At 40.3% G+C, this 23,219-nt stretch overlaps 2 protein-coding genes across 3 annotated transcripts; one reads left to right on the forward strand and one right to left on the reverse strand.

Annotated features, from left to right (window-relative positions):
* Positions 1-109: 109 nt before the first annotated feature.
* LOC111218784 (amyloid-beta A4 protein-like) lies at positions 110-15,436 on the reverse strand. 2 transcript variants are annotated; one of them, XM_022741254.1, is made up of 18 exons: positions 15,207-15,436; positions 12,089-12,256; positions 11,828-11,957; positions 11,602-11,714; positions 10,947-11,137; positions 10,611-10,849; positions 10,270-10,437; positions 8,536-8,669; positions 8,317-8,391; positions 7,737-7,895; positions 6,098-6,226; positions 5,773-5,872; positions 5,074-5,141; positions 4,481-4,619; positions 4,168-4,221; positions 2,663-2,754; positions 2,409-2,555; positions 110-2,302 (listed from the first exon to the last, which is right to left on the reverse strand). In XM_022741254.1, the coding sequence occupies exons 1-18, from the start codon at positions 15,264-15,266 to the stop codon at positions 2,201-2,203; spliced, it is 2,268 nt and encodes a 755-aa protein (XP_022596975.1). In that variant the 5' UTR covers positions 15,267-15,436; the 3' UTR covers positions 110-2,200. The 2 variants fall into 2 exon arrangements, with proteins under 2 accessions (XP_022596975.1, XP_022596976.1); XM_022741255.1 differs by lacking the exon at positions 10,270-10,437 and having other exon boundaries at positions 15,207-15,435.
* A 592-nt stretch (positions 15,437-16,028) lies between these two features.
* Positions 16,029-22,528, forward strand: LOC111218498. Its single transcript, XM_022740828.1, has 5 exons — positions 16,029-16,309; positions 19,898-20,215; positions 20,330-20,623; positions 20,810-20,930; positions 21,272-22,528. The coding sequence occupies exons 1-5, from the start codon at positions 16,267-16,269 to the stop codon at positions 21,315-21,317; spliced, it is 822 nt and encodes a 273-aa protein (XP_022596549.1). The 5' UTR covers positions 16,029-16,266; the 3' UTR covers positions 21,318-22,528.
* The last annotated feature ends 691 nt before the right edge of the window (positions 22,529-23,219 follow it).

Raw genomic sequence — 23,219 nt, forward strand, 5'->3', positions numbered from 1 at the left:
GGATCTCAGTCATTTCATCTTTTGAGCTATTAAAAAAAAAAAAAAATATATATATATATATATATATATTTAAATCATAGTAAGAGACTCATGACAGCCAACCAGAAAGTAATATGTACATTCAAAATTTTATTCATGGTATAGTGAGTGTAGAAAGCTTTTTCTTACTCTAAGCAAATGGTTCATTTAACTACACACAGAGGAAGGTCACTGAATCAATGAGAGAAAAAAAGCATCTTTTTTTGTCACTAGCCTTCAAAGACACCCAGAGTGAGCATCAATACAAATTTTAAACATTCACCTGATTAAGAGCTTTAGTTAGTGTTTCTGTACATGTGTGGATATATAATGTGTAGAGGTGATATGTGTCGTATTTCTGTGGTATAAATGCACAATATGCAGGTCACATTCATGTTTACTGGAGGTGGCGTGAATAACTTAATTAAGGAAGAGGAAAATGTGTCTCCATGCTGATGTGAAATGTGGTCGTCCTCCCATTGTTAATGGTGTTTCTTCACCTCTTTGTGAGGACAAGTAAGAAACTTGACAACAGATGTGCAGATAAAGAAATATCCACCACAGGACAAATAGAAGCACTGTACATGTATACACAGGAAATGTAGAAAAATAGAATGTGCATGTGTGAATTGGTGAAGGAATGGAGAAGAGAGAGGACCATCTAGAAAACTGATCTTTGCCAACCAAACAAGTCCCGTTTGTATATCAACTACTCACACACTGAATCCAAAGTGCTGCACTGTACAATATTGCTAACACAGCCAGAAAGAGAGTATAAACATGAGAAATGGGGGTTAGAAAAGAAAGACTGAAGAACACAAACAAGGGGAAAAGACAGAGAGGTGGAGCTTGATAATGAAACTGGGCCTTTGAGAGCTGGATCTCCATCTTCCAAGTATTTGCAATCTAGAGAGACAGTGGAATGATAAATCTGGAATGATAGACTTTCAGAAATTCTAATAAAAACTCAATGTGCAGCAACAGTGAATTGGCATCAGGGACTTAACAGCAATAATATTTGGTGATAATAATCAGACTTCCAAAATGACAGAGTGCATAGAACGCAAACAGTAACACGATCGTCTTCCTTTCGGATACTATTACACTTCATATATTACATACAGTATAGAGCATTTTGCCCATGCAGCTAACACAACAGTGAAGCATGGAGATGAGCATAAAGAGCCAGGATTCAGTTAAAGCAAGTCTGAGTGACATCAAAGCAGACCAGATTCTGAATACTCTTTTTCTTCTTCATATCACAAGATCACAAAGAAGACACTACAAATGTACAATCCCGCTAACATATCTAGTAAGAGGACCGCTCCTGAGGACCTCAACATACAGTTAACTGTATCTGTCATCAATATTGCCATGCACTACATAAACTTACAGCTAACCTCTGTCTTAATATATTACACATAAAAAATCAGAAAACAAAACATTCAATGTTTTTCAACTTTTACATATTTTGATTATGTATATTTTTCTGTATTTTTTCTATCCTTTTTTGAAAAACAAACCTGAAACACTTGGGCTTTAATCGTATGGAGAGGCGCTCTGAGAGCCCCTCCTCCCATTGCCAGCTCTAAGAGCTGTTATGTCATCAAACACAGCACAGCTGTCATCCTAGAGCAGGGGAGCAGGGATGTGTGGGACAGTTTGAGGAAAATGGAGTGATGAAGGAGCGACCGGGAATTAAACTGCTGGGGGATTACTTCTTTCTGGTCTCAGCTGCGAGCGCAGTACTGCAGTGACTTCATATAAATAGTCAACAGGGTGGAGGATTTTCAGTACAAACACTATGAAGTTTTTGTTCTGAATTGTGCAGTTGGAACAGGATACCCTTGTCTGACCAAATGCAGGTAAATGTAAGATCAAGCGTTGCTCTGTACAATCAAGGGATCAGGGATTAAGAAGATTTTGTTCCATGTCAGTTTCCTTTGGCCCAAACCCCTCACTGACACACAAACTGGTACAAAGATTTCACTTATCATTTCCTTACTTTCAAACAAGATAAAAATCAGCCTTTGCAGTAATCTTCATACCTTCCCTCCCCCTTCAACATGGTGAGTGGTTGAAGGTGTAGGGGCTGAGGGCAAGGGACCCGAGTGGAACAGACCCTACGAGTGCTGAGAGTGTGGTTGGGATACGCCTGAAGAAAATGTTGATGAGCAGTTTTTTAGTTCTGCATCTGCTCGAAGAATTTGTAGGTGGGATTCTCGTAGCCGTTCTGCTGCATCTTGGCCAGATGACGCTCCTCTGGTGTCACTGCTGCATCCACCTACCAACACAGATAAAACAAAAAGGTCAGTAAAACAAAAACGGTCTTTACTGTAGACAAATGAACACACTGGGAAACACCGCATTCATTCAGCCCTTTTCTTTACCTCAATTACACCGTGATGAATAGAGGTATACTGTTTCTTCCTCAGCATCACCAAGGTAATGACAATGACGGTTGCTATGACAACCCCTCCGACCATAAGCCCAATAATGGCACCTTTATTGGACCCCACATCCTCAGCGAAAAACACCTGCCATTAAAAAAAACAAAAGATGTTTATGTGCACAAAGCACAGACCACAACAGGGGCAGAACAAATAACATGATGAAGTGTGTTGTGTTGTAATCATTATCATACCAGCTTTTGATGGTAAACTTCATAACCGGCATTTTGCCTCTCTTCAGTGTCCATCCGCACTTCTGGCATCTCCTCTGGCTTAAGGGCAGATACTGATAGGAAAGGAGCGTGCACAGACAAAGTATGTTATAAACACAAATGCATAATTACAATCAGTGGTGCAATAGCATGTTTTGTCCTACACACAAGGCTACATTTGTATTTGTATTATCTGCAATTGAACAAGATTAACACTCAATGGCAGAAAGGGATTTCAAACCTAGAGGTGAGTTATATGGGCAAAATTAATACTGCAGTAATTATCACATACTTATCTTCATATTGATGTTACAATATTTACATATCATTCAAACTGACATATTAAATAAGCTGAACTGATGTTCAATTGGTCAAATTGTTTTTTACAGATTTTAGTGGGAAAAATTCTTTCACTTTCCAATATGCTCTAATCATTAAAAGTACCCTGTGGGGTTTTACATGGATGTACATTCAATTTACATGAATGCAAATCAAGTGCTGGATGTCCCAAAACATCCTCGCATCTTGACTATTGCACTTCACTCAGGGTTACGTCAAAAAAACAATCTCACGCCTTCAGCAAGTACAAAATGTAGCTTCAAGGATTCTAACAATTTCAAATATACAAGATCATATTAGCCGTGTTCTGCCCTCCCTTCTTTGGTTACCAGTCAGTCTTAAAATTGATTTGAACATTTGACTGATCACATTTAAATTACTTCATGGTTCATCGCACAGTTATATTGCCTAATCACTGCTCCTCTCTGAGCCAGAGCCTCAGACTGTCAGGCAGGTCTCCTCTGGTCTCTGGCTCTTGTTCCCAATATGCTTTGTCTTTTCTATTTGATTTTCACCTTTTTTATCTTAATTTTATAATATATATATATATATATTTCTGTACTTTTAGTGGTCCGATTCTACTCCATGTTATTGTTCTGAATTCTTTTATCTGGATATATATTATATGTATATTATATTATTTGTTTTTGAAAAGTAAATAAATAAATAATGTTTATTATTATCATTATTATTATTATTATGAAATGGGTCCCTGTTTTATTTGTGCCGTGTGTGGGCATGTGCATGCTATTCCGTGTTTTGGTGGCAATAATGTGCAAAGATGCACCAAGAAAGGCAGTGAAGAAGAAGAGTGCTAGCAACCAAACATGGACGTAAACAATGTATCATTTAAAATTGCCTTTACAAATGTTTTAAGAAGAAGGAGAATGATTTCGACATTAGTTAAACCTAAAAGATTAACACATACAGCATGTAGTTTAGTAAGAAATACTGTAAACATAACCTTTCTTATTTACAAAAATACTCTGCAGGGCAGCTATAAGATCTCATACTGTGACAGATTTGGGTAAATATTTAACTTGTGGTCCCTGTGTGAGAATCATATTATTAAATAATTATATGCAGACAGGATCAAAGGTAATATTGATGAATCACCTAGTCAGACCCAGTCACCTAAACACACTCACCAGGTCGTGTGGGCAGTCCTCTATCTGGAATTGGACGAGCATCAACTGGCTCAACTGCAAACAAAGTTACAATGAAAACAGAAAAGAGGATTAAAAAGTCAAATTGTGTATTATCTCATCAATGACACAGCTTCTCAAATTATATCTCATTACAACTCTAGATTTTGTTAAGATGTATCAAGTTGCTGCTGGCACACATTATCTAAAGAGTGTTTATACTCAGTCATTTATATGGTGAATGTCTCATTCTGTAACATAACAATAAGTCTCTGTGTATTCTAATCAATGGTGTGTGTGTGTGTGTGTGTGTTACCGTGGTTCTCTGTGTTGGGCTGGTTGAAGCTCTCAGGGTGGATGAAGCCAAATCCGTCCAGGCCAGGGTCCATAGGAGCAGAGCTGTAGGCCTGATCCGGCATCAGAGCATCGTTACCGTAACTCACCCTGCCGTCCACCTGCAAACACAGAGGAGCATTCATCTGGAGGTCAGGGAGGCTTTCTTTGAAAATGTCATCCAATCCTAGTGATTATCTGCTAGAAATTGGAGAGTCACACATCACCCATAGTACTTCAACTTGCAACTTGCATGTATTATGGCTAAAACAGTAAAAATGAACTGTTATCTCAGTTTTCTTATCCTTCAGATACAGTATCCCCCTGGGATCTGTTTGATTTTCTCTACTTCAAACTCTGAAAGAACTCATTCTGCCTCTGCCTTTGTGGTATTTCTTACTGTGCTCTTTATGCATTTAATCCACTGTGTCTGCATCTAAGCTTCTCTGTGCAGCACTTTGTTGACTTCTGTCATTCCGAGGAGCAGAGGTGATTCTATTTATACATGTGAGAGAGAGCATGCAGTTTATAGAGGGCCCACTCCATGCATATGTGAGCGGGTGCAGCTCGACTCACCCGCCCATCGCTCTGCAGGGAAGAGACTTGCTGAGACAGCCCCGACTGAACTCGCTGCACTATAACCGCTAAGAAGAAAAAGGAGAAAGTGAGTGAGAAAGAGAGAGAGAGACACTGTGATCATAAATGGGGGGGGGGATAGTGGGAGTGAGATGAATTAAAAAAAAAAATGCATATGAAGTCAAGTGAAGTCCATACAGTGCCCTGATTACTGAAGAAATATTGTAAAGATGCTGCGCTTTCAGCACACCATTCATCACTGGACCTCAGACACGCTGTAAAACTAATTTTCATCCTCACTCAGCATTACAGGACGTTACAGGGTTATTTAATTAGTGCAGTCTGTAAACTCCCACAGCACATTTAAGGTGGTTTAATTAGACTCCCTTTCTTAATAATGAGCAGATTGAGATTGATTTGAGACATCTGCACTAGATTACAACATGTTTACTGCCTGTGAAAGCAGATTTTCAAAGCTGCCTGATCTAAACTTAAATTAACAGTTTGACACTTTGGAAAATATGCTTATTCGCTTTCTTGCTGAGAGGTTGAGAAAAAGATATACCATAAAATAAGATAAACCCACTCTTCCCAGTCAAGAAGTAGTTTGGCACAAACCCCCCCACAAAAACACAACTTGTCATTAAAAAAAAAGCAGTCATTCACACATTAAGAATTAAGTTTGAAGCCACCACTTACCAACTTGGTTCTGGATCTCATTAGCCACACTGGGCACTTTGTAGAGCAGACACAATGACTGATTCATCCTCTCATCTATCACACGTAGGTGGGTCAAAACCTAAAAGTAAGAAGAAGAATGAGTGAATGGTGAATAAGTTCCAGTATAAACAAAAAAAAGGTTAACAATGTTTCTATTCCAAGTCACAAAACATATGTGAAAATCAATCATCGTATTAGAATATATCACTCAATTATAACCGATTTTACAAGCATTTAAAAACTTTTCATTCCAGTAAAGGTTTAGTGCAGCTCCAGGTTTTTACATGTGTGTGAGGTAGAGTACCTGAGGTCGGATCTGTGCAGCCTTCTTGGGATCGACTGTGCGGACATGCTCGTAATGTTTCAGCGTGTGCTGCCTGTCCTTCTCCTCTGCACGGACATACTTCTTCAGCAGACTCAACACCTGACGGGGCTGGTGGTGACAGTGTTGCAGGCGTTAGTGGGGTTATTACATTTAGGGATGCCTTATAAAAACAAATGATGTGCTATTTTCATTTTACATACACTTATTTATATTCACTGCCAGTTACAACAGCAGAGTAGTGTTGAATATTACTGATTAAAAGCTTTTGTGATTTGCCTAAACTCTACCATTAAATGAACTCAGCTAAACTCAGTCAGCTAAGGTTACAAAAACTACAAACCAACACCTTCATTAACGACTTGCGCCTGGCTAACGAAGTGAATTTGTTCTAATGTTGTTTGGAAGACAATGGGAAAGTCCTGACACCATCCCCCGTGAGTCCATCTACCAGCTCCTGCTCAACAGCTTCACCTCCCCCACCATAACAGCAGCCTTGGCGACTCCACAACTACTCACCTCAGAGACCCCCTCCTCCTCTAAAACAGTAACAACTATCTCCATCAGGGTTTTCAAGAAACAGAACCCCCACTCTGTCTCACCATCTCTCCATCCTGAAGCACTGTGCTCATCAGCTGAGTCCCCTATTCACAGACATCTTTAGTACCTCACATGAGACATGCAATGTGCCAGCCTGCTTCCAATCATCCACTGTCATCTCCGTCCCCAAAAACAAGGACCACAGGACGTATTGACTATAGACCCACCACCCTGACCTCGGTGGTCATTTGAGTGACTTGTGCAATCCCACCTCAAAGGCATTACAGATGGCTAGACTGCCTGCAGATAGCCTCAAGAGTTTTAACAGATCTGTAGACGATGCTGCTAACATGGCTCTCTCCTTCAGCACCTGTGCTGCTCAGGAATCTATGCCTTGTTTGTAGACTTCAGTTCTGCCTTCAATACTATAATCCAAGCTCTGCTGCAGGACAAGATCACTGACTTCCTGTCTCTGACTCCCAGATCATCAGCAACAAATCAACCCAAGGCTGCATCCTCTCTCCTCCGCTCTTCTCCCTGTACACCAACAGCTGCACCTCCAGTTATTAGTCTGTAAAGTTCACAAACAACACCGCCCTCATTGGATTCATCTCTGGCGGGGATGAGACTGCATATAGATGGGAGATTGACCATCTGGTCAACTTGTGCAAGTAGAACAACTTGGAACTTAATACTCTAAAGACAGCAGAGATGGTTGTGGACTTCAGGAAGAGCCCAGAATTTCAATCTGCCAAAGACAAAGATGGTGCACTTCTACAAAGCCATCATTGAGTCTATCCTGACCTCCTTCGTCACCATCTGGTACACTGCTGCCACTGCAAAGGACAAGGCCAGACTGCAGCTTATCATTCACTTTACCGAGTAGATGATTGGCTGCAATCTTCTGTCCCTCCTATCTTTCTACTTACTGTGTTTATTGTTCTGCACCAAAACATAAAAGCAAATTCCTCATATGTGAAAACCTACTTGGCAATAAACTCTGATTCTGAACAGCCTGTTATTCTGTTTATTAAAAAGTGCAAATGTGTGTTTGTAGATATGTCTAAGCATGTGTGTGTACCCGTGGAGGGTTGGCCTGGAGGGCACTGAGATAATTTTCGAGAGCCAGGCGTCGGCGGCTGTTGAGCAGAGCCTCCACCCGAGCCATGTGGGTCTCCACCAGCTGCTGCCTCTCTCCTGCTGCCTCCTGCTCCAGAGCCTCCACCTTCTCCTGGAAGTGCTGCATTGCATATATAGTACACAGATGACAGTGACCACAATTACCACTGCTTCTTGCAATCTGATTATGAATACCTTATCACTTAGTACATGTCAAATATATGTTAATCTATATATAAATGTTATCTCTTCCTATATAAAATTATTTTTAATGACTCATCTTGAACCTGGGGGCATATACATGAATGTATCTAATTAAATGTGATAAAATACCCAGTTACCCAGATAAAAACCAGTTGATGGTTAGCGTGTTAGTCATAGTAGCTAGTAGAGCAATAAGTTGGCAATTCAGTTCTGATTTGAAGATATGGTCATGTTTCACTTTCAACTTTCAAATCCTTTCATTAAGAACACATCTGACATTTACAAATGATGGTTTTTAACATGCACAATAACAGCAGAAGTTGTGGTGTGTGTCCTACCTGGATGACGGCCTTCTTGTCAGCACGAGGAAGGTTCTTGGCCTGTCTCTCAGCCTCCTCCCACTCCCTCATGACCTGGACATAAAGCGTGTCATGTCAGGGACAAAAGCAACCATGTCATACTGACAAGTTCAGGCTTTGTAATGTCAGATCAGACATCTGGACACCCACCGGAAGTGTTTTGTATGTAAATGTTAACCCAGACACACTCACACATACCTGGGACATCTTTTCACGGTGTTTAGCCTCCAGGCTTTCCTTGGCCTTCTGAAAATCAGTGTGTTCGTTGTCATCACCAGGAGATTCAAGGTACCGATCCACAGCGTCCGGAGGACTGGGGGCCATGGTAGGTACTGCAAGGTAACAAAGAGCGAGTGGTCAAATGCAGGGCGGGTGCGAGAACAGTATGTGGTGCAGAGTTATAACGATACAAGGAAAAAGGATGCATCAAAAATAAAGGCAGGAAAAACACTGATCCCAGGGGTCTGAAACACACAATGCATTCCATAGAGTGCAACATTACACAGGGTTTCAGTTCAAGACACATACACAACAGTTATAACAGAAATTTAATAGACAGTAAGAACTGCTATAAGTTTAAATGTGTTAATAACATACAATAGGTTAAGTTATACATGGTTTAAGATTGACATGGATTATCAGGGGACAAAGGGTGATGAGTTTCCCACTGTAAGTGTGTTTATATGTCCATCTGTGTCTTTGTTTAATGTGGGAGCCTGGAGATAAGATAAAAAGTGCCGAGTCAGGATCAGGGCAGACACGGCACCACTGAGGAGTGTGGTGCTTCTCTGGGTGGAAACAGCAAATCAACCCATTAACCTTTAACAACACTCTCACCCTGTTTGCACACATATACACACACACCATGGCTATCAACACACTCAGCTCGTTAGGAGGTTGATGACTATAGACCCACAACTGCCAGGTCAGACTACTACACAGCTGCAGCGGCAGACACAAGACCTTACATCTGCATATTACAGTGGAAGGCATGCAAACACACGTGTATAGAAATACATGCAGACACACGCTGATATTTAAGGTTCAGTATTGACGCTGCCTTGTCCACATGCTGTAAGAAGTATCAGTTAGTGTTACTGGTAAGAAAATGACGAAAAGAGTAATTAAAGGATATGGAAGGAAATGACTGCTTTATGTGAAAGTGAAGGACAGAGCATCATGGCTGCTTTCCAACAGGGACACTCACTTGATCCGCTTGCCCACTTCACTACATTGTTCATCCATCATCAAACTAACTAATGACCCCATTTATGTGAAATGACTGGTCTTGAAGAGAACCAATTGTGTATCAATCCATGACTGAAATAATCCCAAACAAGCTCTACTTACTATTGTTTGAGTAATATCCACTAAAATATAGTGTCCAGCTGCTTTAGTGAATAATATCTTAGTCCTTTTTGAAAATTAAAGGAATGGATCAACATTTTGCGAGTGCACTTATTCCTTAATCTGCCTAAAGTTAGAAGAGAAGATTGATCCTCCTTTTAGCAGCCGATTAGCTTAGCACAAAGGATGGAAACAGTCAGGCTAACTGTCTCGGACTATTACTTTTCTTCTTCTTGAGTTTCTGTAAAAGGTACACAAAAATATATAACATATATAAACATAATATGTTATTCCAGGGAGATGGGTGATTTCATGGCACTCATGTTTTTTCTTCTCACTATTTTTCCTTTTCCAATCTAAGATAATGAGAAAATAATCATGTAATGCTCATTACAAGACTAAATGACAAGCAACCGAATCCACTTGTCAGTGTTCTGATTGGTTAAGAGCCATCAGACACTCAGGACAGGGAGAAACAGATAAAGCAAATGAGACACAGAGACAATCTGCAGCAGCCTGAGGACAGGAATCAGGCTCAGGGTGTCGACACTTCAGGGCTTAGACGGCTCTGGCCCTGGGACTTACACGAGCTGCTGCAGACAGCTAGGCAGTACTCCTCCGACTCAAAGTTATTCCTGTTGCCCCCACAGCCCCCAAACAAGAAGGGAGCACAGCGGCCCTTCTCAGGCACGAAGTACCAGCGCTCCAGCATGGCACGACACGGGCCTGATTCAGCACGAGCCCAACAAACGGCTGAGATATGTGCACACAGGCAAATTAAAAATGAATGAAAATGTGAGCTTCTGAATTTCATGGAAAACATAAAAGTGTCACTTGTTATGTAATCAACAAACAACACATTACAAAAAAACAACCACTGATTAAACACATATAAACAAACGGTGTATGTTCACTTGATTTCTTACCTCGCACAACTTCTTCAACTGATTCAGTGGTAGTGGTGGTAGTGGTCGTCATGGCAATGTTAGCATTGCGCTCATCGCTATCCCGTTCATCGGTCATGTCATCATCTTCATCTTCCTCATCCTCCTCATCATCTTCATTGCCATCTCCGTTCTCATCCCTTTCAAAGGTTTCCACCTGTTCATCCTCATTTTCATCATCCTCTGTGGTGGCAGGCTCTGTGTCTGATGGACGTGACATGCTGCGAAGAGAGTGGCCGGTTCAGTATTTATATCAACAAGTGTGTGTTGGTGTGTGTGTATGTGTGTCTGGTGATGAAGGTCAGTGAGTAATGACACCTGTTATCGGAGTATTCCGTCTCGGCTCCGCCCCACCAGACGTCTGACTCCTCCCCTTCTAGCTCTGTGCTGTCTGACTCTCGTTCTGCCTCCGCCGGACAGCACACAAACTCCACTCCCCGGAAACGGTCGATGCCACATGGCAACAGCATCCCATAGTCATGGAGATTCATGGTGCGGTCTCCGCAGGACTAATGTTAATAACAGACATTAATCATGGCTTCCTACAGCACTTCAATGGCTAACATATGAACATCCAAAGTGAAACCACACAACGTTCATCAACTTAGTCAAACTGTAGCTTTCATGCCCAGATTATCTATTAAAACAGAGGGTTAAAAAAAAATCAATCAATATTTGAAAGACAACTGTCTCTGAGGGTGACCCGCACATTAATAAACAATCAGAAAGGAACAAGAATAAAAGAAACACAAGTCAGAACAAAGTGGCTGAGTAGGTTGATAACAAATACAAGTGGGTGTGTATGTGTGTGTGTGTGTGTGTGTGCTGAGTCATTCACTAAGAACACTAGATAGAAAAGGAAGAACTAGAACAAAAAAGTCATCAGTAGATATCATGATACTGGGAGCATGATATACAATATAAAGTTCATATCGTGAGATGACTATGATGCTATCTTGTTGTTTCTTCTCACCTCTTTGGCAACAGTGTGCCAATGCAGGTGGCTCTCACACTGGTCCATACGTTCCTGGTGCAGGAACTTACACTTGTCCGGAACGAGCAGGGCATCACTCACAAATTCCCCAACTGCAACATGAATATGTCTTTGTTTGTTACAAGTAGTTTGTATGTCCATTCACACATGCAATCATACACACACAGGCCCAGTAACATACACTTGTATGAGTAAAACTGCTTACCCAGGCAGCGGTACGGCACCACGATGTGTGTATGACTGCGGTACTGCTTGCGGCCTTTCTTGATCCAGTTCTGGATGCTGACAGGCTGGTTGGCCTCCACAACATTTGTGATCTGCAACTCTGGGTACACCTGGAGAACAGTGAGAGATTTTTGTCTTCTTTCTTACTGCATTACCTGTCTTCCTGTTCTGTCTGCTTGCTGTATCTCTCTCTGTTCCTATCTCGTTCTCTGTCTCTGCACTGCTGTCTCAGATTAAATACCTCTTGGCAGTACTGCAGGATGCCCTCTTTGGTGCCAATGCAGCCCTTGGTGCCAGAGGGGTCAGACTCCCATTTGCCACTCTGCACGTTGATGTGCATGTTGAGCTTTCCACAGAACATTGCCACCTGGGGCTCAGTTAGCAAACCCACGGAGTCATCAGCAGGCACCTGGGGAGACAAGGAGAAAGAGGACAATAAATGAAGATTGTATAATTTAACCACAAATATTTCCTGAAGCAGCTTATGTATATTTAGTCTTTCTCAGTTTATTGTAGTTCATTTCACATACAACCCTGCATATACAATTCTCTCTACAAAGTACTGGGACCAGTGAGTCATAAGGATAAAGGGCTCTTTTAAATGACTCCATGATACCACTGTGCATGTAAGTTATTATATAAATGAATAAATAAAATCACTAAAGGTTTAAGCCTAAGCAAGAGAAGATACTCAATTCCATCCCTTTGAGCCAATAAGCCAGAGAGCTAAGCATTGCAGCTGCAGGGCAGCACATGTGCGCTTTGTTAGCTTTTCTTATGAGGCTTTATTCATTTATTTTATTAGAGAGCAATTGCAAGTGCAATGAGAGTGTAAGGAAGTCAATATAGCCTATTATAGCGAAGAGTAGAAAAACTTGCATTGAACCACAGATATCAAAATTCAGCTGCGAGTGACTATGGTGTGCAAATATCCTCTTCTTTCAACTGATCCGGCTTTTGCCTTCTATTTTCCAATCGGAGATACAGTACATGTCTGCACTTAATGTTTTTCCTTCCTTGGGGTTTGGGGAAACAAGTTTCAATGTGTTTTGCCTTTTAAGCCCTCTATTTTTTCTGGTAGACATCAGAAAAGACTGATGCTGACTGTTTCCAACTTGATGCTATATTTGCCTGTGAAGAACTGCATATTAGCCTCTTGTGAGTCAGGGTGGGATAGCACATTGTTCCTTGCTGCTGAAACCACTATTTTCTCACATTATCAAACCATTGCATAATGTTATCCATTCATTCATTAAAATGTGCAATTCCATTTTTTATTTTAGAGCCTTGGCACATCCATCTTGATCATTCTGTGTCAGCCTTTCAACAGTAAAACAGAAACAAACTGCAGAAGTAAGCAGTGGGTGCATGAACCAACACAAATGTGCAGTACAGGCTACAGATAATAAAAGAAAATGTGGTTTAAAGAATATGTGATAAGGTCACAACTCAGAATTGTACTACTGAACCACATAAATCTTCAAATTGGTCCATATGAAGCTGTTCATCTCATATATCACTGTTTTATGCATGTTCCTGTAGAAAAACCTACAAGGGATAGCTATATCAAGCCATGTGTTATCAATATATTGCTCTTATGCCGAGATAACCAGTCTGACCTGGTCTAACATCAAAGAAAATGCTCAAAAACTCCCTTGTGACAGAAGGGGAGTGTGGCAACAAGTCTTAACAGTGCACAAGGGTTATCACATCTATGTATAGGTGCTGCAGGGCCTGTGTGTGACTCTTTCTGTCATGACCTAGCCTGCAGCATCAAAAGACATGCAGCACAGAAATGGCATACATTGCAAAACAATAGGTGTATTTAACTGGATTACATGGGTAGGCTCTAAAACAAATCTCTCCAAATGTATCCTAATCTCAAATACCACACAAATATTACAGCAGAGGTTTAAACTATATGTCAGAACATCTAGCTACAGCTCTACCATAACATAACAGGAACTGTATGGTAAAACCATAGCAGACAAAAAAACTGAACACTATTGAGTCGAACCCAATTTGTACAGCTACAGTATCTCAGGACAGAAACAGGTAAGGCACGTAGGGTGACAGTCAATAAGAAAAGCCCTTGAATGCTACATCAAAAAGTGTGTCCCACACAATTCGTTCTGCAGAGACATTTTTCACTGCAGCACACAGAGGTTTGAGAAGCTACAGTAGGTATGTTTGTATATTGGGTCTGCAAAAATTCTCCCTAAACAACTTGCATCCCTAAATGTACCATGGTTATGAAAAAACTACAGTATGCATCTAATGATATGCACATTGCAATGCAGGCCCTGTTCATCCTATTACCAGCTGGTCCTGAGCAGTGTATATCTCTATGGTCCAGCACAGCACAGCACAGCACAAGACAGCAGCAGCAGCAGCAGCAAGCTGCAGGCGCCATCTTGCTTATGTCAAACTAAAAACGCTGCATCCTTTTTCCATTTTCCTCAGCAATATCACCACCCTGCAGCTGCAACGCTGCTGGACTTAGTGAGTTAGGTCGACGCAGCAGCACCGGTTAACACACTCCACTTTAGCACTGAAGTCCTGTGTCGGTATCAGAGGGTATTGTTTATTCACATCAAAGCTGAAGTGTCTGCGTTGTATTTGTTACGTATAGCTGGTGTATTAAAGGATTTGTTTGAACCGTCAACATTTTTAACAGGAGTAACTGAGTGACGTGTTAGCACGGTTGCCATGCCAATCCGTGTCATTTTCCTGAAAAAGCTAACAAACGTTAGCTTTCTAGACCATATTCACTGCTGTAGTTAGGTGATTTAACTTAGCTATCTACCAAGCCATAAAGGATAATAATTACTTACCACTATAGTATAGTATTATAAGAGGCCTGCGTTAAAAAAAAACAACACTAAGACAAACAAAAACATGTCTAACATGGCAGGGCCAAGCTGTCAATCACTGACATCTAACGGTAGGCCCTGGTAGCTTTGGTTTGCTAATTCTACGCAGTAAATATGTGTACGCTGTAAGCCTCACATATCTTTGAACTCGTAAAACAAGATGTGAAGAACTCAGGGAAAATTAATACACTGGATCGAACGGAATGTGGGCCTCGGATAAACCATGTAATAATGTTATCTTTGGCAGAACCACGGTTGTAACTGTTACACAGCATTCATGTTATCAGTGCGACGTTATATCCTACGCAATAGCATCAGTTACGTTTACATTTTAAACCGCTATCTTGGACCGTCATTGTCCGTTTAACACAGTGGTTGTGGTCCGCCTGCTGCCCAGTCTGACTACAGGCCCGCCGCAGATGAGCAGAGCCAGGGAACGGCTGGCCAGTAATCTCCCACAGCCCGAGGTTTCTGCGTTGTACTCACCTCGGATGAAAGCGTCAAGGTCGCCACCAGTAACAGCAGAAACGCCGTGTGCTCTCCCATGCCGTCCTCCCGGTGTCCAGCACCCCCGTTATGTTCACGATTTTTCCGTTAATAAATAAAAAAAAATACAAATTATATGTGTTAAAGCAGGTGGTTATGTGCGTCAACACCGCGGAGGCTGAAGTGTTCCAATCCCGATCCCGATGCTCCTCCCTCCCAGTGTAGCTCCTGACGGTGACGGTGAGAGGCTGGAGGGATGGATAAGGGCGGGGGAGCGTGTCTGAGCGTGTCTGACCGTGTGTGAATCTATATGGGCTTGTTTTACCATATTCGTGGAGTAGAGCTCACTACACTTGTGGGATCCGAAATGCTGGACTTGGTTCTAGGGCTAGGGGTAGAATTCGCCCAGGGTCAGTAGGAGGCATTCGGGTGTCTAAGGTTAGGGTACGGGGCTGGGGAATGTATAATGTCAATGACGGGTCCCCACGAGTAAGACATGACACATGAATGTGTGTGTGTGTGTGTGTGTGTGTGTGTGTGTGTGTGTGTGTGTGCGCGCGCGCGCGCGTGTGTCTTGAACCTGCTCACTCATTCATTTGATAAAAAAATCCCAAGAAATCCTATTAGTGAAGCAATACTGAAAGTAACAGCATTACATGGTACGTTTATGGCCTGTCTTAGAGTTAATAGGTAAAGATCTTTTAGAGTGCGTCACAATGCTTACGTTTTAATATCATGTACTCAGTGGGAGGCGGATATCCCCATGGCCTTTTCAGTGTTGATATCAGTTTCCGGAAATTTAAGACGCTATGTTCTTGTTGGACTTCACAGGTTTCACTTTTCCTCACATGACTCACTGAGGGCGACCGTGTGGATTGCTGCTCGGTTCACGGACTTGGATTAACAGACTTTGACATTGATTTAATTACTTTGACATTAATCAAAGCGGTAACAACAGGGCCGATTGGAATAATTCTTCTACAAATTGCAATACAACTTTAGCAGCATATTTCTTCATGTAGATCAGATCCATTTGTCCTGTTCACCGGCAGAGCGCAACATGAGGACGTTACTTGGAGTGTTAATGGTGGCAATTGTCTCAGGTAAGCCTTCAGCTACAGAAGAACCACACACAAACATTTGTTATTCGTATAATTAAACGAATCTACATGTACTGATGACGTTCTTACTTTAGTGATTGTCGTATTGCATTTTTTTTTTTACCGCATGTCATTTGGAGAAGTAACCCATAGTGTAGTAGAAGTGGAGAAGTTCATTCAGGCGTGGGACATGCCAAGTCTGAGCAAAACTTTGCTTGAAAAAGCCATCTCTGATCCGAATTAAGCAAAACATGTAACACAAAAACTTTGTGTCCTCTGATTTCACTTCTTGAACGAGTTCTGTAGGATTATTTGCAAGATATTCAGTTGTAGATTAAATGACTTTTACAAAGATTTGTCAGATTCAGATTCAACGTCATACTGAGCAGTGAGGAATCAGACTGTTTTAGAACACCTGGTTATATTCCACTGGACATTCTGTACAGATGTATGGCTACAGGGATTCAGAAATATTAACCACATCAATCCTACAAACAATCCTCATATAGTATATCAGGATCTGTGGAGTAAGGTGACAGGATATTAATGCAATGTAATTTTGGTTTGTGAGATTGTATTTTTAAATTTTATGTTGAATGTTTTCTGTCTATGACACCTTGGAATAGGACCATCCATAAATGATCTCACCTTAATAACATGTTAATCCGTTATAAAAACTTTGTTATCAGGGACAAATCAAATTTAAAAAAGCTTGAAAACAATTCATAATACTCCAGTGTCTTTGTGGTGCTATGCCTAAACCACATGCAAATCTTCATGAGAATGTACAGTATTTTATTACCTTTTTCCAAAAGGTGTTTAAAATCTTTGATTTTCTTTGCCATTACCAAGAGGGGCTATTTTATTAAAACATGCAGATTCAAATACATTTAAATTATTCATGTGTCACTGATTAATTTCACTTATGCTTGTTAGAGTTTCCTATAGCACAAAGTTTTGGCTTCAGTAAAAAAGTGTATGTATTAAAAATAGATTCATGACACATGTCTGTCTGCTTCATATATAAGCAATATGTAAGTGAAATTTTTCCCATTGTTTTTAAGGTGTCAGTAATAAACATCTGTCTTCACTTGGTTTCTTTGCACCTGGAGAGAAATTCAAACAAAATGAGTCTTCATTGTCTGATAAGAGTGGCTTTGTGTTTGTACAACAGCACAAAGGATCAATTACCGAAACTGGGTTATGTCAGTAAATCTGCACAGTCCTTAGCAGAATGGAGTAAATCATTTATAAATATGAAATATTTTATAATACATTGTTGCCCATAATTTTGTTTTCAGACACAATCCTCTGTTTATTCCTATTTAAATGCATCAGTAATCACTTTGGAAGAGATTGACTACTAAAGTTTTGAGAAGATATACACTTTACCTGTCAAGAATAAATCACATTGTCACAGTCATTTCATGGAAAGAGGTAAAAAATATTTTATTCCAACTTTCCAACTAGTTTTCTTATGATTTGAACATCTAAATATCAGGCAGTTACCACACATAGAGCAAGGGGATAGGAGGGAAGTCCCAGCAGATGTGGGCTGCTTTAAAGAAAATTGAATTCATAAACATTTCTTCTCATGTAAACATGGTGGAATCAATGTGAAAGTAACAGCGAAAGTAAACAAAACAATGGTTGAAAAAAAAAACAAAAGACAATTAGGGACAGAATAGCAGACATTGCAGGAAGGGTGTGTTTTGATGCCTGCTGATAGTCCAGGGCTGCATGTCTAGTAGAAAGATGAGACAGAAACTGTGGCCTCTACACATGGGGCACCTACTTAGACCACTACGCCACACGACGCCCCAAGTTTTACTGTTTGATTCCACTTAAAATGAATAGCTTTTATTTTCAGACCCCCTCAGAACTTACAAGCATGAGATCTTCTGACTTGAAGTCTTTTGACTTGAAATGATGAGTTGACTGAAAGTAGTTCACTCATCAAATTAGACACATGATCAGCATACACTATAAGTCAGAATATGCAGAGATAGTATATATTGTAAATAGTATAATAATTCTTCTCATAATGAAAAAAAAAAATTCTAATCATGATAAAGGTAAACATCCAATGCTGTCCCTACCCTAGTATAAGTATACAGAGTAACTGGGAAGAGTCTCTTTCAGTGAAGTGGCTTTCTAATCTGTATAGCAACATCATCTGTCCTCACATAAGGGAACCATAAAAGGAAAAAACTGAAACGGTAAACTCCTTCAAGGGGAATGAAAATGGAAGAAACCACAGCGCAACAGAGGAGAGATACATATTCCAGGATGAAGAGACATGCAATAAATGTTGTGTGTACAGAACAAAGCATGTAGTAGACAAAGTATGGACAAAATTATAGATTGTAAACATACATGAAGAAAATGATCCAGGAGGACGTCAAGCAACTTCTAGATGCTGCCAACATGGGACTTGAGCCACTTGACCTCCTCCCCATCATGAAGAGCTGGAAGGAGGACAGACTAAAGGGGACTCCTGGAGGATAAAGATCCAGATTCAGAACATTTGGAATGGGACACCACCAGCCAGTGAAGAGAGAGATGATGAAGGAGAAAACAGGGAGAGGAATGCACACGGCTTGGGGCACTCATGTGCTGGAGGGAGCAAACGAACAGAGGGTTAGAGAGAAGTCTAAAGTCTTCGAACTTATGCTGGTATGAAATATAATAGGACCAGAGACAGCTCTAAAGCTTTAATGTCAAACTCAAAACTGGCTCCTCACACTGAGAATAAAACTGTCACTGCAAAATAAACCACAACATTTGTCAGTATGACTAAAAAGTTCTTCATTAAACTTAATCTCTCAAGTTTATTGAACATGTTATTGAGCTAATCATTCAAGTTTAGGAAACTGTGCTGAGAAATATCTATAATAACTAGAATTACTGCATTGCAATTGTATCTTCCACCAACCAGGCAAGTTGCAAAAAAATATGATCACAATTTCCCCTTTCTGAATTACAGCTTTGAATAATGGCCAGAAGTGTTTTTCAGAACATTATGATGTCACAGTGAAGATGACCTTTCACCTTTTGGGTCTAAAATGTCATCACTTCATTTTATCCTTATAGACATTTGAGTTAAATTGTGTCATGATTAGTGTATGAATCTTACAAAAACGTGTTTTGTGAGGTCACAGTATGCCACAAGCAATGAAATTCTCTCTGGGCATCCCTGACATATGGAGATCATCTTGACCTTGAACTTTGTCATTTGAAAACGCAAACCTAAGAATTTTGTCCTTGAGTCCAAGTTTTTATTTGTGCCAAATTTGAAGAAAATCCATCTAGGCATTACTGAGATATTGTGTTCACAAGGCCAAAACCGTGTTTTGTGAGGTCACCATGACCTCGACCTTTGAACTTTGACCACCAAAATCTAATCAGTTCATCCTTGAGTCGTTGTTAATGTTTGTGCCAAATTCAAAGATGTTCCGTCAAGGTGTTAGTGAGATATTGCCCTCGTGAGAATGGGACGGACGAACTGTCAGCTCTGACTGCTGCTGGCAAAGAGGCCTAAACAACTTTGTTGAGAACTGAACTAATCCACATTTACCCTTTCTCCTGCAGGTGATAATGAGGTGACTATCAATGGCACCCTGGAAGGCAGTGTCCTTCTGCCATGCAACTGCCCAGAGAGAAATTTGGAGAAGGAGTTTATGTGGCAAATTGACGAACCAAACATGAATGTGGTGTTCATACACAACACGAACACTTCAGGCTTCCATGGCAGATACAAGGACCGAGCCAAAATATTTGTGGCTGAGAACAGCAGTGACTGCTCCCTTCTCCTAACCAAGATCACAGCAGATGACCAGGGAAAATACAAATGCAGTTATGATCATAGAGACCAATACAATCGTTTTTTTATTAATCTAAACATCTTTGGTGAGTCATTCATTTATTTATTCTGCATGCCTGCAGCATCTGATCATTCATCCACTCACTCATGAACTTACAGCAGAATCTTTCACAATTTTAACTGAAGTCTTCTCTCACCAGCAAACTACACCGTTTGTCAAAACTCTTTCAAGAATGGTGCCATAAACACTTACCACTGTCATGTTGAAGGACGCTACCAAGAAGCCGAGATCCAGTGGTATTTGGAAGGAAATGTTCTTACAAATTCATCCGAAACTGACATAACCCGCACTGACCCTGTGGGTGATCCTAATGGCGTCTACAGTTTCGAGAGCCAACTTATGACTGAAAGCAACTGGACTTCACAGCCTACATGTGACGTGAAAGCCAAAGTCATATCGCCTATCATTAGCAATGACTGTGAACAATGGACTGGTAACTATTTGTTTTTATTTTGTCTTGGAGACGGATGTGACTAACATATTTTCCTTTACCATTATTACCAGATTAAAAGCATTATGATATTAGCTGTAAACGCAGCGACATAAAACACCTAGTTCAGGATAATTAAAGTCTGTAACATAAAGAATCATATTTTTGATTTTTTTAATGTTTCCGCAGATCCACCCAGCAAAATCATTGCACAACCAAAATACATCATGAGATACTCATTCAAAATCATTCCCATTGTGTTGGTGCTTGGACTTTCCCTCTTCTTGTGGCACCGTTGGAAAATCTCACGGTGAGTCAGTAAACCAGTTTTTATCAAAATACCAGAAACCTCTATTCAAGATACTGTTTCTGAGCCTGACTGGCTAAACCAGAGTTGCACAATATGGATTAGACTTTTGATATCAAGCTATTACCAGTATTGCTCTTCTTTGTGTTTGGGCTTTTTTATGCCTTTATTTGATAGTGCAGTAGAGAGACAGGAAATGGGGAGGCAGAGAGAAGGGGAATGACATGCAGCAAAGGCCGGGACTCGAACCGGGGCCAACTGCACAACGCCCTGTATTGCTTTTCTTTGTTGACATGCATATTGCTCCTGACTCTAATTTTCCATATCTCTTTTCTTTGCTAAAGGGGTTTACCGAGGATAAGAGGAATGCAGTCAGATGACTTACAGTGATAAATAAGATAAGATGATGATCCACTCTGAAAGTTTCAAAAACAGTTTCCACTGCAATGGTGGTTAGTTATGACTGTGCCATCATGTCCATGCAGAGACTGTTTACAGGCAGGTTACATCCTGTGTTCATGCCATTCATTCTTTTTCTGACAATAATATCCACTTTGTGAACTTGTTGATGTTGACATTCTCTCCCGAGAGCTCAGACTGTCAAAAGAGCGTGCCCTCTGTGAGGATGAACTGATATATTGAAATGCAAACAGTTACACCTTAGTAACTAACAAAGCCCAAAAAATGTAAAATCGTCTCACAGCAAAAATAAATCACTAAATGTGTGCACTAGATTCCTTACCAGGTGATGCATGGTGAGGCTATTCAATCAAAATAACTACAGTATTTATAAAATTGCATCGCTGACATGGTAAAATGCAAAACAAGGTCACAATCACTCTATAAACCCAAAAACAATGAGACCCATTTTTCAGTCTTTAAGTTCTAGATGTCCTTCATCACAACAGAAATGCAGCATAAAACTGAGCCATTTAATGTTTTAATGTACCTTGGCATATACATTTTAAGTGCCATCATTTGCATGTGTAAAAATATGAATTCTGGATTGATATGGACCAATTTTATAAGCTGTTTTATCATTGTTTACAATTAAAGTGTTGTTCATTATGCATTGTTCATTCCCACTTATATAAATGTTACACGTGCAATGTACATATTTGTGGAAGGTGTATAAAAAGTGTATGCTTGAGGGCCACTATGCTGTGATTTTCTTTTAAAGGTCCTTGGACAAGGGTGTGTTCAAATGTAAGCTGTTCTTCTATAACTGCCTTTGCAGTAGACTAATTACATTGAATGCTGTTGGTTTGCCAGATTTGTTTCAGCTTTTGTAAATAAAGTTAAAGTGATTTTATGTAATGTATAGTACATCAGGGTTTTGGATACATATAGCATTTCTGTGACATTCCCAATGTTGTTTTGTCATCATTATCATTTGTGCTTTCTGTATGTAAATTGCTCTGATGTGTGCAGGACAGTAAGAGACTATAATAGCTTAGCTGAAGAACACCATATTCTTGACTACTATTACTGGACAACATGTTGAGACTTATCAATGGTGTGTATCTACACAGAGGACAAATTCTACTTACCTCTGTCTAGCTAGAAGAAATGTGGCAACATTTGGCTGTGTGTGTGTGTGTGTGTGTGTGTGTGTGTGTGTGTGTGTGTGTGTGTGTGTGTGTGTGCGTGTGTGAGGGTGAAGGTGAGATGACAGAACAGTTAATAACAATAAATCAAAGAACTTTGTTCCTTTTGATCCTTCACATCATGTCAGGTCAGGCATTTCACTATCCATTTCCATGTAGGTTTAGATTGGCAAGATAAGTTCATGAGCCAGATCAAGAAATAACAAAGTTTGTTAGGGAGTAGCAGGGTGGAAAACTTTGATCTCATTTCCCTTTGTTACTTTTCCCCTTTTCAGCAACCAGATACATACTGCATTACTGTGTAAATAAATAATGAATTAAGTACTAAGATAGTAAATAAACTAGTACAAACCTTTAGCACCAATAGGGGTCTAAACATGGGGAGGGCTCTCAAAAAAAAAATTTTTATCTGCAATTTGAAATTGTAGATTATAAGCATTATAAATATACTATTATGGTTGGCTGAATAAATAGTTTGGCAGAGTGTTCTAGTCACAATAAAAGAGCCTCTGAGAAGCTTTTCCCACTGAAGCAATGAAGACAAAAATGGAGACCAAATACTGTAGCTGCACAAATTCTGGTGCTGAGGACTTGAAGCTATTGCGTTATTTACAAAACAAATGACTAAGATCAGACCACCAAGAGAAAAGAAAGAGGACAAGCAATGGGAAACATCTGGTCATTA

The sequence above is a fragment of the Seriola dumerili genome, unplaced genomic scaffold, assembly GCF_002260705.1.
Source record: "Seriola dumerili isolate Sdu_G_001 unplaced genomic scaffold, Sdu_1.0 BDQW01000052.1, whole genome shotgun sequence".
In the NCBI taxonomy this organism is placed as follows: Eukaryota; Metazoa; Chordata; class Actinopteri; order Carangiformes; family Carangidae; genus Seriola; species Seriola dumerili.

Excerpts from the sequence above, each read along its gene's own strand:
- LOC111218498 (XM_022740828.1), top strand. The coding sequence starts at position 16,267 with ATGAGGACGTTACTTGGAGTGTTAATGGTGGCAATTGTCTCAG. Across the intron at positions 20,624-20,809 it reads TGACTGTGAACAATGGACTG|ATCCACCCAGCAAAATCATT; the intron begins GTAACTATTTGT and ends ATGTTTCCGCAG. Across the intron at positions 20,931-21,271 it reads CACCGTTGGAAAATCTCACG|GGGTTTACCGAGGATAAGAG; the intron begins GTGAGTCAGTAA and ends TCTTTGCTAAAG.
- LOC111218784 (XM_022741254.1), bottom strand. The coding sequence starts at position 15,266 with ATGGGAGAGCACACGGCGTTTCTGCTGTTACTGGTGGCGACCTTGACG. Across the intron at positions 10,438-10,610 it reads AGTTGAAGAAGTTGTGCGAG|CCGTTTGTTGGGCTCGTGCT; the intron begins GTAAGAAATCAA and ends CACATATCTCAG. Across the intron at positions 6,227-7,736 it reads TCCAGGCCAACCCTCCACGG|CCCCGTCAGGTGTTGAGTCT; the intron begins GTACACACACAT and ends TGTCACCACCAG.